The sequence below is a fragment of the Mixophyes fleayi genome, chromosome 3 (assembly GCF_038048845.1).
Source record: "Mixophyes fleayi isolate aMixFle1 chromosome 3, aMixFle1.hap1, whole genome shotgun sequence".
In the NCBI taxonomy this organism is placed as follows: Eukaryota; Metazoa; Chordata; class Amphibia; order Anura; family Limnodynastidae; genus Mixophyes; species Mixophyes fleayi.
Window position 1 is genome coordinate 225,765,280 of NC_134404.1, and position 17,940 is coordinate 225,783,219.

Consider the following 17,940-nt stretch of genomic DNA (forward strand, 5'->3'; position numbering starts at 1 on the left):
TCGAGCAGCCCCACTAAAGGGTCCCTAAGTTGCTCTCGTGGCACCTGCCATGCATCTCTCTTTCTCTAATGGGTTTTTGTCTATTTGAGGTTTAGACTACCAAGTGGTGTAATATATTTGCGGCCCTGTAGTATTTGCTGCACACACTGCTCCGTTTATTACCCACCTAGGGTGTCATCAACCTTATGGCCTCTTGGCAATGGCTGTGCACTTCCCCCCCATCCAAATGCCGGGGGAGACCAGAACCTCCTTCTCACCTGTCCAAGGTCCCCGGCAATATGACTGTTCTTCTCTAAAGGGGCGGACGGGAAGCCAGAGTCTTTATAGACTTTGGTTCCAAACTATCTCCCCATTACTTGTGCTTGGCGCTTTTGTACTGCGTCATTGCAATGCCCCCACAGATGACATGACAGCCCATGGCATGGTGTCCGCTTATCCAGTGACACATGTGGCCGGCGTGCTGAACTTTCCCCCAGTGACATCATCTGTGATGCTCAGCTACCTGGAAATACTGACTGGCCGACTACTCTTACCGCTTACAGGTCATTGCTGAGTTCCTCTGCACATAAGTGAGCTGGCTTGCCTGGGCTTATTCTTTCACTTACAGATTTGTTAAAACAGACTAATAAAGAATAAAAATGTAAAAAATAGAAATAATAATAAAAAAAAAAATTGTATTTTAAAAAATAAGCAAAAAACGCTTTATTTGACTATAAGATCATCCTGAGATGGCAGTAGCAATAGGAGGAGAGCGGAGTATTTGTACCGCTGCTGAACTTGTTAAATAGGCTGCAGCAAATGATACCTGGAGATGTTGGTGGCCAGAGGCTTTGTTAAATAGGGATAAGCCCTAAATCTGGACTTAGGGTTTCCTCTCTTTCATAAATAAAACCCTTAGTGCTATAAGCCTCTACTGGCCTAATGATAGCATGTGAATGGAATCCTAGAAATTTATACTTTTCAAAAGGAAAAATTGTCAGGTCTGAAAATTGAGTTTGAAGTGATTTGTAATAAAATACATTGTGAACAAAGGCTAATACTGTTGGAGAAAATGTCTTAGTTTTCTGTTCCAAAATATTCATTTAGTAAAATTAAGAGAAACAATTGACAACATTTTGACAAAAATAAACTAATTTTTACTCTTAAATAATGTTATTTCCCTATTGTCTCCATCACAGGTTCACATGACTATAGACTGCTGGATATAAATTAACAAAACACAAACCTTTCGAAATATAGCCTCAAGAACAGAGAAACACCAAGACAATGTCCATTCCCTGTATGAGTTTTAGACACTTTGTAGACAGAAAGGAGTGCATGAAAAGATGCAAACATTATTTTCCAATATCCTACATGCTGAGTCCTGTGCATTCCTATATAGAGCTAAAAAAAACTGAGAAAAAAATCCATGTGGATTAAACCCACAAATTCACATACAGTAGATGTAACACATTGAATTAGGGAAACAGGAAAACTTTTACGAACCAGTAAAGTGTATAGGGAAACATCCAAAAGACCAACAAGGGACACAATTAGAGAATGTGTACTGCAAACACCTTACGAGTGTGTGCGCGTGAGTGTGTGTGTGTGTGTGTGTGTGTGCGCGTCTGTGATGTATCTCTTCCAGCCATGATATTATCCAAGTTATTATATCCAGTTATTATTATACAAGCAGTGCAGAAATGATACATTATTTTGAATAAGTATTATGTTGCTATATGTTGTTCATTCTTTGGGGCAGATTCAATTAATACAAAATCCGCACAAGGTGCCTCCGAAATGGCCGTGAGACACCTCATGTGGATTTTTTTTACAGAAGCAACGCTGATTTTTTTCACGCTCCATAGAGGTGGAAGCAAAACTCCAAGTTATTTTTTAACGTATTTATCAGTAAAAAAGCGCATCACAATGTTCTTAGGAGCACAGTGGAGAACTGAATCAGCCCCATTGAACGATAACCTTAAGATAGGCCAGTTTTCAATATGGTTTATTTATTACTTGGCATATGGCATACAAAGTAAACTAAGCTCAACCTTCAGAATCTGAAAAATGTAACAATAAATTGGGTCGAAAATTCTCTATACTGTTTTTTTAAACTCCTAAAGGAGAAGTTAACATTAGCTTACAAAAAACAGCTACATATAAATTTCAGCTTCTCAATAGAGATGTGATCTTGAAGGAAAAGAGAAAGTAATTACAATTTCCACAAAATACAAGGATCAGGTTTATCTAACAACTTCCTAAGGCATATGCATGTAATGAACGATATTGAACTGAAGCACCTACCGTGAACTGCAGCTTCCCTCTGGTAAGGGTTAAACATTGTAATGCCCCATCAACAGTAAAGTGGGTTAAAAGCTTTTGCATTATTTAATGAATGTGAAAATAATACCTCTTCAGGTGTCGTACACAACACCTTCATAAGCTAAACCAAATATTTTAGTGCCATCTGTTTAGTTCATTGTTTAATTCTTTCCTAATACCATAACAAACAAAAAACACAGCTCGCTAAGTACAAGAGACTCAAAGGATGAAATTACACCAGGAAACTACAACAACCTGTCAACTCATCACTCTCTGGGGGCGGAGTGAAGTAAGGATTTATCAAATTCTTATTCTAGTATTACAGTGGGACAAAACTAGCAATGCTCATGTACAGTTAATTGAAATCCAATTGAAAGACACATACATTCTATGCAGACTTTTATTCTTTCATTGTTTTCCAAGAAAATAAGTAAATGTGAAAAATGGCTATTTTTTTCTTTATTCATTTTTTAATAGTCTGACACCAAAAACGCATGCGGGTTTAAAGCCAATGACTCTATGTACTTATACAGGACAAATAAAAAACCTTTAACCCTATCCAGACTACACGTTACAGTCATTTACTTCCTGGTCAGAACTGTAAAAGTATCACAAAACAACATCGGAACAAATTCTAATACTGTCATGTGAATTTTCATATGTCCAATTTAAATAGCTCGCCTGGCAGCTATAAATGACTAAAAACATAATAATGTCACTGGTGACATTGCATAAAACATTACATAACAATTTATGTAGCAACACATCCATCAACAATCACATATTTTTTATTGCAAAACAGTAAAGAAATTAACAATTTGCAAGATAATTAGCATGAATATAGGAAAATATATGTAAAATATTTAAGGATTGAGTGGTCAGATAAGGAATCACATAAATATTTATGCTGAGCTATTAAAATGTAGTAATTAATACAATTACAATATTTCAAAAGTCGGTATCAATTGACAATAGATAGATAAATGTTAAATCTAGCTTTCAGTATCATTTATTGTTTAATAAATGCTTTGTAACAAAGAATAAATTATTCAGCACATGATATTTCTTTCAATACTTCAGGCTTTTAACATGAGTGGAAGCCAAATACTGTACTGTATAAAATAGGGCTAAACTGATATTCTCTAGAGAAATATCAGGGCTTTTTTCTACCTTTTTAATAGCAAATTCTATAGCAATGATTCATTACAGATAAATAATTTACATTGCTATGGGGTTATTTATTATAGGGTGAAAAGCCCTATATCTATCAAAAATGGGTGTTTTCACCAAAGATAGAGCTTTCCACTATACAGCAAAGAGTCACTGCTGGCAAAGATGTGCAATCACTACCGGAAGTCACCACAAGCGGAAAGATTCACCAGATCTTGCCAGCGATAACTTTCCCATGCAAACAATGGAGAAGAACATTTGACAAGGATTGTGGTGGTGACAAAGCGATGTGGCTAACTATGTCACACATGCACAAATCCCATAAGAATGGCCTGGTGAACCAGTAAATTAAGCTTTTTTTCTAGACTGCGGTAACATTATTACAACAAATTTTAGTAAATATATATCACAAATGTTTCACTTAGATGTTAAAATAATTGAAGGTATGCAGCTGTACAAGTGGAATAACACAACTGAATTACAAAAGAAAATCTTATACTATATTGTGTTTCTCTTTTAAATAAAATAGCACAGGTGTTTCACATTTTTAGATTGAGTAAAGTTGGACAATACTTACTGATTGCTCATTCAAGTCCTGAGAGTCATCCATGAAGGTTTTTAAATAAGGTCCAAATGTTTGCTGTAAATGTTTTCACCTCGTAACCACAGTATAATTCCTGCATTCAGTGAAAATAGGGAAAAGAAATTTTACTCAATACTTGGTTTTGTGAAAACAGAAGCCTAAACTCCCTGAATGCATCCAAGATGTTGCTGATATTATTAGTTATCATTTTATTTCAATAGGAAAAAATATTTGTTTAATATATTTCATTTAGTTAGATGTTTTAAATTATTCAAAACCTAATTGTGTTCGATGTAATGTCCTGCCCATTGCCATTACAGGTGATAAAGGAAATATAACCACTATGCTTTGAGGAGAGAATATGAAAAATAATGCCATGGTTTAAATCCGTATTGATCCAGAGCTTATGCAACTTAGAGTGGAATACTGCAGTCAAGACAACATATTAGTATTTAAATCTGCCTTGCAACCTGTTAAGCACCCAGTTCTGTTATGAACGTCGCTAGATAGGTGTGCATCCCTCTGAAAGAACTGTTCCCTACATTTCTGCTTTCAATCAGTTTTGAACTGCAGTGCAGGTGTGCCTTCACCTGTGAGCAGATTGGAACACCTCACTATAAAAACCCTCACTCGATATGCACTTTTGCCAGTGCTTGACAAGTGTATGCTTGGATTCTGTATCCTGACTTGTTTGTTCCTATCCTTGGATCTTCTATCTTGACCTATTTGTTACCGTCCCTGCACAAGATCCCATATCCTGACCTGTTTTTTTCCCGTCCCTGCATTGGTTCCAATTTTAACATTTTATTGCATCTTAATTTCTAGACTTCACCATACAGTTTGCTGGTTCTAAGATCTGGTTGCTTCATTTAGTTTATTCTACCTTGCACAAGAAATACCTTCAGTGTACTATTTTATATTCCTGCATGATTCCTATGTTACTTTGTACCTAATTATCACACCTGCAAAACTTCAGAGATTGTGTTTATTTCCTGTCCGCTTGTGAACTCTTGAATAATCTCCATATTGTTTGTAACTGCAACATACCTGCTTAATCTTCTGATTTACCTAACATTGACACTGTCCAAAAAGTTCAGAGGTGTTGTTGTTAGTTACTGAGAATCAGTCATCTGCAATCAGCCCTGCCCAGATGCTAGCTCTAGCATATCTGATTATGGGCAGCATAGTAGCTTAGTGTTTAGCACTTCTGACTCACAGCGCTGGAGTCATAAGTTCGATTCCCGACCATGGCCTTATCTGTGTGGAGTTTGTATGTTTTCACTGTGTTTACGTGGGTTTCCTCCGGGTGCTCCAGTTTCCTCCCACGATCCAAAAACATACTAGTAGGTAAATTGGCCACTATCAAAAAATTGTGTGTGTGTATGTATGTATGTTAGGGAATTTAGATTGATGTGGATGAGTTCTCTGTCCAGCGCTGTGGAATTAGTGGCGCTATATAAATAAATGATGATGATGATGATAATGATGATTATGGAATTGAAACAAGCAGTGCAGACTCTAGCCTTCAGACTTATGGCTCAGGATGAATCTGTAAAGATAACTGCTTCTTCTGTCATTTTCAGCAGGGAACTGTTTTGTAGAGGGGGTGTTGAACCCCATCATGCTCCAGAGGGGATGCCATCCCTCCATCATGCTCCAGAGAGATTATTATACCCCATCATGCTCCTGTAGAGGTGGCTGCCCATTCTGGGCCCCTAGAAGCTACGGTACAGACTGGAACCCTGCAGTGATTGCTCAATCTGGTCCCCTGGAAGTGACTTCCCAGTCAAGGCCCCTGTAGGAAACTAACCAGTGGGGGTCCCTAGAAGTCAAATCTGCCCTGGTTTCTGGGCTGAATTACAATTACTGCTCAGTCCAGGTCCCTAGAGGTAAAGTTTGCTCTGGCCTCCAGGTCAAATGACAATACTGCTCAGTCCGAGTTCCTAGAGGAGAAAACTGCCCTGACCCCCAGGCTTGAGAACAAAACTGCCTTGATCTTGCTTCTTGAGTCCACAGATGACCACTCTGCATGAGGTGCTATAGATGACTGCTCTGTACTTTTGGAGCCTTCGAAATCTGCTCCTTAAAGTGGGGGCCATGGACATAGGTCATTGATCCATTCATGAGACCATGCATGCAGAGAAATGAAAATCATCTGTTCATCAGTGGTTTCCAACTAAACTCAGTTAGGGGTCCATTGACCCTACCACAAGGGGGAGGGGGGTTTACTGTTAAGATTTAAACTATATCTTGCTAAGTACCCAGTTCTGTTATGCACTTCAGCTACATAGGTCTCCCTCAGATGGAAATGTTCACTGCATTTATGCTTTTAATCAGTTCTGAGCTGCAGGGCATGTGTGCCTTACTTTGTGAGCTGATTGGAACACTTCACTATAAAAACCTTCACTTGCCATGCACGTCTGTCAGTGACAGTGTTTAACAAGCCTGCTCTTGGTTTCTGTATCTTGACCTTTTTGTTCATGTCATTGGCTTTTGTATTGTGATCCTAATGTTCCAGTCCCTTATTGGTTCCTCATTTTCATCATTTAACTGTAACCAGATTTATGGACTGCACCATACAGTTTTGTTGGCTCTGGTTCTGCTCATTATGGGCTACTGAGACCTATTTGCTTCATTCACTTTATTTCTACCTTTCATTGCCTAAGACTGTGCACCAGAAATAACTTCATTGTACTAGTTGATGTTCTGCATTGCCTCAGACTGTCATGATTCCTATGTTACCATATGCCTATTCTTAAAAAAAAGCCAGCAAAAATTCAGATTTCTATTTATTTTCTGTCTGCTTTTGAACTCCTGAATAAACTCCAAATTGTTTGTAACTGCAACATACCTTGTTAATCTTTACCTAACTTTACCTAACTCAACAGACTTGAACCATGTAGAGACCACAAAGTAATTTGCATAAGAGGATGCATTAACAACAAACCAATAAACAGGGTATTTCATCTGCTTGATGGAATTATTTAATGGGGCTAAATGGAAATTCAATTCAATTGGAATATTCAGATATTGCTTTGCAATCTCTCCAAAATGTTTAGGAAAGAGCACATGTCATGTTTTCATGTCACATCTACAATTTTCTTGCTTGGCACAAATTATTTACAATCGTCCAATTCTTTAAAGCTCTCTTATCATATAAGATAGTAGTAACTTAAAATTAAGGTACACATCTCATCACAGGTTAGAACCTGATACACAGTAGAATAGTGCTTACAGTAGATATGAACATAACATTAATCAGTCCTATACATAAACATACTTGCCAAGAACAAGCATGGAGGAGGATGGTCATCACGAATTGCATCATATTTGCCACAATTGCTTCATTACTCCACAGGAGATGGGACCAAAATGGAGACCCCCATCCTGCCAACTTAACTAGGAAGTGGGCAGGATGTGAAAGAATGGCCTGCTCTCCTGGGAGTGCAGGACACTACCTGGAATTTAGGAGTCTCCCGGAAAATCTGGGAGAGTGGACAAGTATGCCATACCTTAACTATAGACCTGACACTTGCCTCTCTGCTTTCTGACACGATAGCCGAACCTTCATTGTGCAATCATAGAGCCTACAAACTCTTTATGCACCTATAATGTGTTATGAATCCCAGTGCATTCACGAAGAGCAACAGTAGTGCAAGGCAAAGTGTCTTTATTCAGGTAAATATATTAACAAAGAAATCAAATCCACAGATAACAGGTTCCAAAAGAGACTGTATAGTAAAATGGCAGGAACAAGTATAATAAGTTTTACCCCGGTCTAGAAGGCACAAGGCTGTCCAGGGAAGCAGACAGAGTCTAGGGATAAAGCAGTGATCAGACAAACAAATCCAAATAGCCAGGCAGAGATCAAGCAAATTAGCAAGGTCCAGATGTCTGTCCAAAAGGTCAGGGCAACAGGCAGAATAGCGTGGTCCAAGGTACAGGCAAATGATTCAGGGTCTCAGGCAAGCAGGCAAGGTCCAAGGTACAGGCAGGGGTCATACACAGATGTTCAGTCCAGCAGGTATATATCAAATAGCACAGGAGCAGGTTAGCAGCAGCCAGGAACAAACGGGATGAACTGCACAGAGCACAGCTAGAGGCAGGTACTTAAAGCAGTGCAACAGGTGCAGTTCTAATCAGGCATAATGCAAGGAGATTAACTCCTTCAGGCACGTAGAAGAGTTCAGGAACAGAACAGCAGCACCTCTGGTGGTATGAGGCACTGCTGCTAGGTACAAACAACAGACAGAGTTGTAACATAATGGCAACCGACCACACCACCACTTTCTGAGTGACTACATAAAGTTAAAATATAATAAATAGAAAGAGTGCTCTCATAAATATTTGCACAAGTCCACAGTGTACAATTTAAAAAACTGATGCTGCCTCTGAGCTTCCACCCGTTCACTGACACACTTAAGATCAGCAGAACAAAGAACAAAAACTTCCATAGATCAAGTGTATTCACAGACTTTTAATCAGAAAATGAAAATGCACTTACAGGATCACAGGAAAGTTAAACATGTAGAAGGTTAAATCTTGAAGTTCTTGTGCTACACGCAGATTATTCATACTTTAGGACGCTCAGATCCACATTTTAAGTCATTGGGAATACACATGTGTCCCAATCAGTATAAATGGCATCACTTTGATCCACATAATTTACAGTCACATACACCAAACCATATACATACAATTTCAGTTTTCTAAAAAGTGACTTCATAAAGCAGCAACTGCACAAGGAGCTTCCTCCATTGCTTGGACAGAACAATCTGCAAAAGAATATATTGGGGCAGAACCAGGGGGGAAGATTGCCCCGTTTACCCCCCCCCCCCCAAGCACAATGCCCCCTCCATTGCTATGGGACAATGTATCTCTCCCTCCTTCTCACTGACTGTGAGGTATGATGTCATCATCACACCCTGATGATGTCATTGAGGAACTGCGCTGAGAGGAACAACTTACAGAAAACAGAAGGAAAGAATTTAAGCAAATAATCATTTGAAGAGGCAGCAGTGTGATAGGAGGGCACAGTGTGAAAAGGGGCACAGTATGAACAGGGGAACATTGTGATAGGTGGCACAGTGTGAGGAAGGGTGCAGTGATATAAGGGCCAGCAGTGTGATAAGGAGGAGTAGTGAGATAAGGGGGAACAGTATGAAAAGGGCCACAGTGTGGCAAGGGGCAGCAGTGTGATAAGGCCGAGCTGCATGATGAAAGGGGAGCAGTATGATGAAGGGGGCATTGTGTGATGAAGGGGCACAGTGTGGTGAAGCGTGATGAAGTGGGAACTGTTTAATTGAGGGGAAAGTATGTGATGAAAGGGCTCAGTGTGATGAAGGAGAAGCCGTTTGATGAAGGTGGAAGAAGGGGCAGCAGTATGATGAAGGGGAACAGTCTCATGATGAGACAGACATATTTGTTATTTGTTGTTCTTATTGTTGTGATTTTATAGCAATATAGTGTTTTACTTAAAATAAAGCAAAGAACAAACCTGACGACTTGTGTCCTAAAATACATTAATTTGTGTGACGCACAGTGTTGGAGGGCACAGGGCCTGCATGAGTCAGGACTGTAGAGGGGAAGAAGTCAAAACTGGAGTGGTGTGTCAATTATTATTTAACTGATAAACCTCCCCCCCCCTCCCTCCAAAAAAAAAGTCTAGATTTGCCCCTGACATGCATTACACAACCAAGTTTCCATTAACATCTCTACAAAATGTTTAGGAAACAGAGCAATTCCCCAATTATGTGTTACACACACCAAATTTTTTCCATAAATTTCTGAAACAGAAGAGATGCAGGTTTTTGTTTTTTTTGCAACTGTGCCCACGCACTCGAGTGTGACTCTTTTTGAATTATGGATACAGCAGTCTAGGCGCATTTTTTTTAGGTATTTACATGTCTGCTGACACATAAGTTTTGATTAACTTTATATGTTAGTTCTCATGTTAAGATGGTTGGAAAATTAATGGGTTCATTGCTAATGTAAAGCTCTCTTGTTCTTGTACTTTTGTGATGACCTTGTGACTGTAATTGCTAAATGAGGGGTCTATATAAGGAGATTAATCCATTCCACACTCATTTACCCTGAAGACTATACCTACAGAAATAGTCTCCCCAAAGAATATATGTAGAGATCCCACATGTTCTACTACTTCTTGCTGGTTCCCTGGATGTTGTCATTCATTATTTGATATGTTTTTATGTGACAACAGTTACATTTGGACTCCATCTGTTTAAACCAAGGGTTTACCACGGATCCAAATAAGTTTGCTTTTTTATTGTTTATGTAGGCACAATTTATTATTATTAGTAAACAGTTTACATTTTTTCTTACTACGCTATGAAATCTTTCTGGAGGTCCAAAGTAATTTGGTTCCTTACACTGACCTTCTTCCATTATGACTTGTATAATGCTGGTAAATCTATTCTACTGCCATACAAAGTAATCTGAGTTGGATTTTTGAAGACTCCAACACAGAAGACTCCCACATACTCAGCTAAGCTCCTAAGAGTTATCATTATTTGGCACAAGGCCACACACTTTTTTTCATTATATCATGATGTAATTTTGTTCTACTTACTTTACCAATGCCCGCCCCTTGTTTTCACTGAAGTGGAGTGTAGGAACACCAGCCAAATTCAGCACACCAGTTAGCAAGCAGAGACATATACTTGTCTTTGCCTAATGTTGACCACATAGCAAGCTTATATTAGGAAATTGGGCTGATATTTCGACATATGGCCAAATATGTTTGCAATGGCTGGCAATCGGATCAAATAAGCACTGTGCAATTTAGAATAGGTAGAATTTGTAAGGTGTCGAGTTGACCATTCTTTAATTATTTATTATTAGTGCTAGTACTGTCTCAATAAGAATGCATGATACAGTTGTGCTTAAATACAGAAATTGGGTAGGGCCTGGAACTGTTGCTATAGCCTCCTGGGAAACACGCTCTGCTCTCAAAAGTGAGCACATGTATCGGACTGCGCATGCTCAGATCGAGGGCCTCAGAAGTGCTCCCACCCCATATGCAGATATCTCACCTTTCCCCACCTAGCTTTTACTAGACAGAGACATACAGTATGTCACAGAGCAGTGTGCTAAATATACAATACACAATACAATACACAAACAAGTTCCATCAACATCTGTCTGGAAGTTTTAGAACACAGAGCAGTTCCCCAAATATACATAATCTAACTAATTTCCCGTCAACTTCTGAAACGAGGAGGTGCTGTTGTCGCCAAAGTCTCCATATTAAATCTTTCTGAATAGTATCTGGTATGTGTGGAGAGTTTCTCTGTTTTATTTCCCAAGTCTTCATATAGTTGGTGTGGCACTGCATACATATGTCAAAAACCTAGTTAGATTAGGAGCCTGGGAAACAGCTGTAAATAAACTTTTTATCTATATACAACTAAATTGTTCATTTGGTAGGGAATCCTGATTGCATTAAAATAAGTGGCAAGGTTTCATTGTTAGCACAGCCACATGTAATCCATTGTATGCTATGCCTTACCACTACTTAGAGCTAGAGCTGGATGGAAATTTATGTTACTAAAAAAAAGCTGTGTGTGGGAACATTGTTAGTATAGGTTAAAGCAGTGGACTACATGATTGTGTATAAAATACTCCGGTTAACATAAACCTTTTGTTTGTATTATTAATGATATCATCAGAATTTATCTGTATGCACAACTTAGTGCTGCACAACTAATGCCTGTCATGCACAGAGGTAACCAAGAACCATAGTGGCTCCTTCCAGCCATGTCTCCCAAGTCCTGCTCTATATGGAATCATAGTATATTCAAGGTGCCTCTGAATAAGTCTGCTTCCTCCCATGGTAAACCTAGGGAAGCAGATGTTAAACAACAAGTATGTATCAGTTCAGTGAGGATGGTGCTTATGTGTAAACAAATTTAATATAGAGGATGTATTTGCACACATTGCAGAGTATCAGTTATTAGTTGTTTTTTTCTAGCCTTTAATTATTATATTGTTTTAAATGTTATCTCCACATAAATATTTAATTTTTAATTTGTTGCTTTTTCAAAATTTCCAACTAATAGTGCAATAATATAGGCAGTATAATTGAGAGTAGATGAGGTTAGGGGTGGTAGGTAAAAAGAGAGGTGGAACTTCAGCTTAATACATAAAAAATATCAACCATTAAAAATGAATTACCATTTAAAGTTTAGATTAGAATATGTTTTAATGTTTAACTATTTATCCAATAACTCCATATTTTTTTATTTAAAAAAAAAATATATGGTGTAATATCATTAACACTATTTACCTAAACACACCTTCCTCAGCAGTCACTCTCAGAAGATTTATAGCTTTTGACACCCAAATGTCGGCTGTTACAATGCAGGCGAATTCTGGGACACTCCAGTCTTGTGAGCAAGAATGTACTGCCAAAAGATGTTGTGTCAATAAGAGTCTGAAGCCACATTATATAATAAAGCACCCTAATTATCCAGAATATAACAAGTGTGTAGCATACTATACAGTCCTCCAAAGCAGCCACTCTATACTGTAGCAACAAGTGTCAAACATATAAGTACTAACAACTAGCTCTCTTTCTGGAAAATGATGATAAACCTGTGGCTGCTTTTCCTGGAGCTAGAGCTCCTTAAGGGGTTTATTTATCAAAAGGAGAAAATATCTAAATCCGTCGGAAATTATTTTACTAGATTTAGGGCTTCTCCCTGTTTATCAAAGCCCCTTGACTGGTAAAGAATATTGCCTGAAAAAGCCTTCAAATAATGCCTCCTGGACAGCAGCAGTACAGTACAAGTACTGCTGCTGCCCTCCTATAGCTATTCATCTCAGTATGGCAATAATGCTATGTAAGGAAACATTGTTTTATTAGTAAAATCAATTATTAGTAGCATTTTTTCGGTGGGGGGTGGTTTAATATTTTTTTCCAATTTGCTTGAAATTTTTTTTTACTTTATCATTTTTCTTATATGAATGCAGATCTGGAAGTCCAAGTTCAGGCTTCCAGGTCCATTGTGCATGTGCAAGTGGGCTCACGCAATCGAAGAGGGACTGTGTACTGGCATAGCGAGCGGTATGTCTAATCTTACTGCTGCTAGCCAGTGTTGTGCTGTTCCCCTATTGCTCAGGATATTGATGGCATGATATGATAAATGAAAAATGCTTCATTTAGTTATATAAAGCATTTTTTCCTCTTGTTAAATAAAATTAAGTTTATTTGCTACTTTTATTATGCTAGTTTTCTGTTGTATCACCTAGAGGTCTAGTACAAGTCTTAGTTATGACGGCTGAGTATGCATGCTAAAACAAGTGTTTGCAATCAAGAGAAACTTTAAAAATGTCTGTTATGTACAGTATACATTAAGAACACACTAATAAACGATTTTATTGAAAAAAACATCAACTTTTTATAAAAAAATTGTCCATGGAAAATCATAAATAACTAAAATATTGAATGTAACATTAATTGAATATATATATATATATATATATATATATATATATATATATATATATATATTTATTTATTTTATATGCATTCTTCTGAGATGTTATATTCCACATAGGTATTTTACATATCCTGCACCTGTAGTCATCACCACACATATCTTGAGATCCATTTCTTGTTGATTTCGGGAGTTTGTAGTGTCAAATTAGGTGCACTTTAAAACAAACACAACCTGCGCTCAGTATGCGTGCCTTAATGACTCAGGGACATAAAAGAGAAAAATAAGTAGTGTGAGTAATATCAAATAAGAACACATAATGCTGATACAAGGTCAGTTTGATCCTTTGATTTTAATGAGCACCAACACTCTGATAGTGTCACATTGCTCTCTTCTTAACGGAGGTTTGAGCACCCCAAAGTTGGTCTAGCTGTCAAACCATGTGAATTGCATGCTGTCACTAAAGAGCTCCTACAACCCCACCTTTACCATATTCTCTGCTTTACATGTATCCCCAAACAGACAACCCTAATAACAATTATGCAGCACATAAATAACACTCACATAAAACCAATGAAACATAACACCTATTTTCCTGTTATGACATTGTTTTAGCTCTTTGCTCCTTAACTCTACCTTTACCTTTTGCCTATCTCCTTTGTCTCTAGAAGTGCCCTCTAGTCATTATGCCAGAAGTGTCTCCAAATATTAATTATGCTAGTAGATCCCCCAAGTTTTATCCCAGCAGTGCAGCCAAGCCTTAATTATAACATTAGTGCCCCCTAACAATAAACCATTTGTTCTACCACACCAGCGCGTGAGATATAGTCCACCATAGTATAATCTATACTATGGTAGTTATTTATTTTCTGCCACCGTCATGTGTCTTGCGCTGCTCCAATTACACCCTTGTGGCTGAGAGCCACCATCACTCAGCCACTGAATGTAATATCTTCAATTTGCTTGGGGACTGACATACAGTGATGTGTGTCACTTCCTGTCAGTACCTCAGCAGCCTGACTACAATGAAGTGATAGCTGGTGGTTGTTTCAGCTACAGTAGGAAGATGGGTAACTGGGAGACCTGTTCAGGAGTAACAGCAGAGGTTTCCTGTTGGCTGAGGAGGGGGGATATCCATTGGGTAAGTGGGAAAATAAAAATCATGATAGACATGGGGACAGAAAAAAAGCACAAAATTTATCATGCAAAAGTACAAATGTCTATCAGGCTGTAACTAGTCTGAAAAAAAACAAAACACTCAACCAAACACTATGCTCAGACATCAGAACACTAATAAATGCGTCTGGGCATTAGGCCCAGACACAAAAATCCAACTCCTAATTTTAGCAGACTAAAAAACCATTTGGAATAATCCATTTCTACTTTTATTAAAGAACCACCAAAGACCATTTCTTTGTAATGGAAACAGTGATTTAATCACTTGCCTACCTGGATATATTGTATGTTTAAATTGCTAAAATCCATGAGTATTAAGGCACAACTACATTTGCACTTTTTGTACATGTTTTTGTGCCACTGTGCACTCACTGCATGCACAGCATTATGGCGTCTTTTGCAAAGAGACATTTTAAGATCTGGACGATGGAAGATCAGAGGTCATCCTCATGCATAAGTTGTCACAATTATGAATGTGCCTGTGTACCTAAATATCCAAAATGATACCCTAATGGGGCTGTAACTGAGCAACAGGAGGCACACAGGAACAAAAAAAGAGTTTTGTCCGGCTTCACTACTCAGCTGCAATAGCAATTTATTGGTCATTGTGCGCACTGTAGAAGACATTTTTCATAACAAATTATGCTGCTTCAATGTTCTATACCAAGAGGGAAAAATGATCACAACTGATTTCAATATAAATTGTTTTCTGTAACCAGCAGACTGGTTAAATAAGGTAAAAATCCTACAGTATATCCACAGAATAAGAGAAGTGCAGGACTACAACATTCACTCAGGCAAATTCAGCAATAGAGGTAAATATGTATGCCATACTTGCCTACTCTCCCTGAATTTCCGGGAGGCTCCTGAATTTTGGGGTGTCCTCCTCGACTCCCGGAAGTATAGGCATACCCCCGAACTGTGATGGAGGCGGAACTTAATGACATGATTTCATGTCATTAAGCCCCACCACTGCTATAAAATGCCAAGGTTTTTAGTATTTCCTGGTAGGGGCGGGACTATGGTGACTCATGGCGTAACTACGCCCCTTCCTAACCCCTGTCACCTGACCTTTCCTGAAGAGGAAGGTTGAAAAGTTGTCAAGTATGATTTATGCATAGTACAATATATGCTAAATAACCGGTACCTAAATGTGTCTATGAGCAGACTTATGGTAGAGCTAACCAAATTACTCATAATAAGCAAACTCTAAACTGTGTCTGGTATCCCGAGTCTCAAAATAACCAGTGTGTAAAATGAAAGTGGATAAAAAACAAAAGTTTAAGAGCCACTGTAAACACACTTCGAACATGTACTGCAATCTTCATTGATGTCATATCCGTATATAGCACAAGTACATGTATGGGATCTGTTCTCTGTAATGCTTGGGACTTGGGATGCACCAAATAATGCTATTTTTCTGTAATTTAGATCAATATGCCTAAAGTATACTAAATGGCATTTAAAGAAATACCCACATCTTCAGTCACTGACATTAAATTGCCTAGCAGTGCTCCTCACAGTTACTGTAGGATGATATGGCCAGTAGTCATTTCTGTCTATATATGGCATCATCAGTAATCAGTTGCTGCAATTATTTAAGTTATCCATTTTCATAACTTCCTTGACAAATGGTTTCATGGATATAATATCCCATTACATTTATGTTCATAATAGTGTTGGGCAACACAGTGGTTTAGTGGTTAGCACTTCTGGCTCACAGCACTGGGGTCATGAGTTTGATTCCTGACCATCTGTGTAGAGTTTGTATGTTCTCCCAGTGTTGGCGTAGGTTTCCTCCGGGTGCTCCGGTTTCCTCCCACACTCCAAAAACATACTGGTAGCTTCATTGGCTGCTATTAAACTTTCTCTTAGTCTCTCTCGGTCTGTGTGTGTATATGTTAGGGATTTAGATTGTAAGCTCCAATGGGGCAGGGACTGATGTGAATGAGTTGCCTGTACGGCGCTGCGGAATTAGTGGCGCTATATAAATAAATAGATGATGATGATGATGATGATGATGATGATGATGTTAAACATTTGTAGCGCGGTGACCAGAATATGTGTGTTTTAGATACCTCCCCTGTCGGCCGAGAATTACATCTCCCAGCTTGCAGTGGGGAGGGGGAGTCTGTGAAGGAGTCGTTACAAACAGCAGCTGGAGATTCTGAGAGATACTCAGGGAAACAGACATCCTGAAGAAGTCTCCTACAACCTATCAGAGAGAAACAAAGTCTGAGAGGTCTGGGAGACATTTAAGAGAGAGAGAGATACACTCCGAGTGGAAAGGACTTTACAATGGACAGGTGTAAACAGCTACCAGACTCCATGCCTGATAGAAGCCATGTTGCAAATGGAAGCTGGAGACCATTTGGATATGTAACACACATTTGCGTCATTGCTGATGTATATGGACTGAGTATCAGCTGTTATTTAGTTATGGATATAATTTGTGAAACTCTTTTGCAGGACTGTGTCATAATGTCAAGAGTATAGTGTAGGGCAGTGGTTCCCAAACTGTGTGCGCCTAGGCTCCCTGGGGTGCCTTGGAGATCTCACAGGGGTGCCTCGGCCAGGGCCAGTGGTAAGCAAGGCAGGGGACTACTTGGTAATTATTTTGACTTAGAGGTGCGTTGAAAAAATTTTGGAGACCCTAAGGGTGCCTTGAACTGAAAAAGTTTGGAATCCACTGGTGTAGGGGAAGGCAGATAGGACATTGGGACTGAGATAAAAGTATGTAACGCTGATATAGGATCTGGTGCTAATTTAGGCGCTGGCCGACCTGAGATGCGGCGTCTAACAAGCTCCCCGGTATTCACCAAGAACTGCCGCAAGGCGGGATGGACTCCTGAGAGCTCGCAGGTCACGATCCACTGGCCTGCCCCCAGGTGTAGCACTAGCGGATATTAGGCAAGTAGTAGAAGTTGGGAGTGGAAAGGAAATCTTGTAGTCAGACAAGCCGGATCTGGAACACAATCAGTGGACACAGTACAGAATCAGCAGTCGGTCTTGGAGTAAATGGGAAACAGGTTTGGTACACAGTAAAGCGGCAAAGGCAAAATCAGGAGGTGGAGTACAAGGTCAGACTAGCCGGTACTGGTACACAAGGAGTCAGCAACGGGTAGTCAAACAAGCTGGGTCGGTACACAAACGCAGGAGAATCAGAGTAGTCAAGCAGGCAGCACTGGTATACAGGAGTCAGGCAAGGAACTGAGTAGCACAAGGAATCCACAAAGAGAAGGGAGCCAG

At 39.0% G+C, this 17,940-nt stretch overlaps 1 protein-coding gene across 15 annotated transcripts in view; it reads right to left on the minus strand.

Annotated features, from left to right (window-relative positions):
• The window catches only part of EYA4 (EYA transcriptional coactivator and phosphatase 4), a 207,862-nt gene that overhangs the window by 166,629 nt on the left and 23,293 nt on the right, over positions 1-17,940 (minus strand). For 12 of the 15 annotated variants that reach the window (XM_075203214.1, XM_075203211.1, XM_075203202.1 and 9 more), the window contains exon 2: positions 4,052-4,151. The exons of 2 other annotated variants lie outside the window; for them this stretch is intronic. In XM_075203214.1, the coding sequence (XP_075059315.1) occupies positions 4,052-4,084 (33 nt within the window). In that variant the 5' untranslated portion in view covers positions 4,085-4,151. Of the gene's footprint in view, positions 1-4,051; positions 4,152-17,940 lie in introns of those variants that run through there. One more of the 15 variants, XM_075203204.1, reaches the window with a different exon arrangement.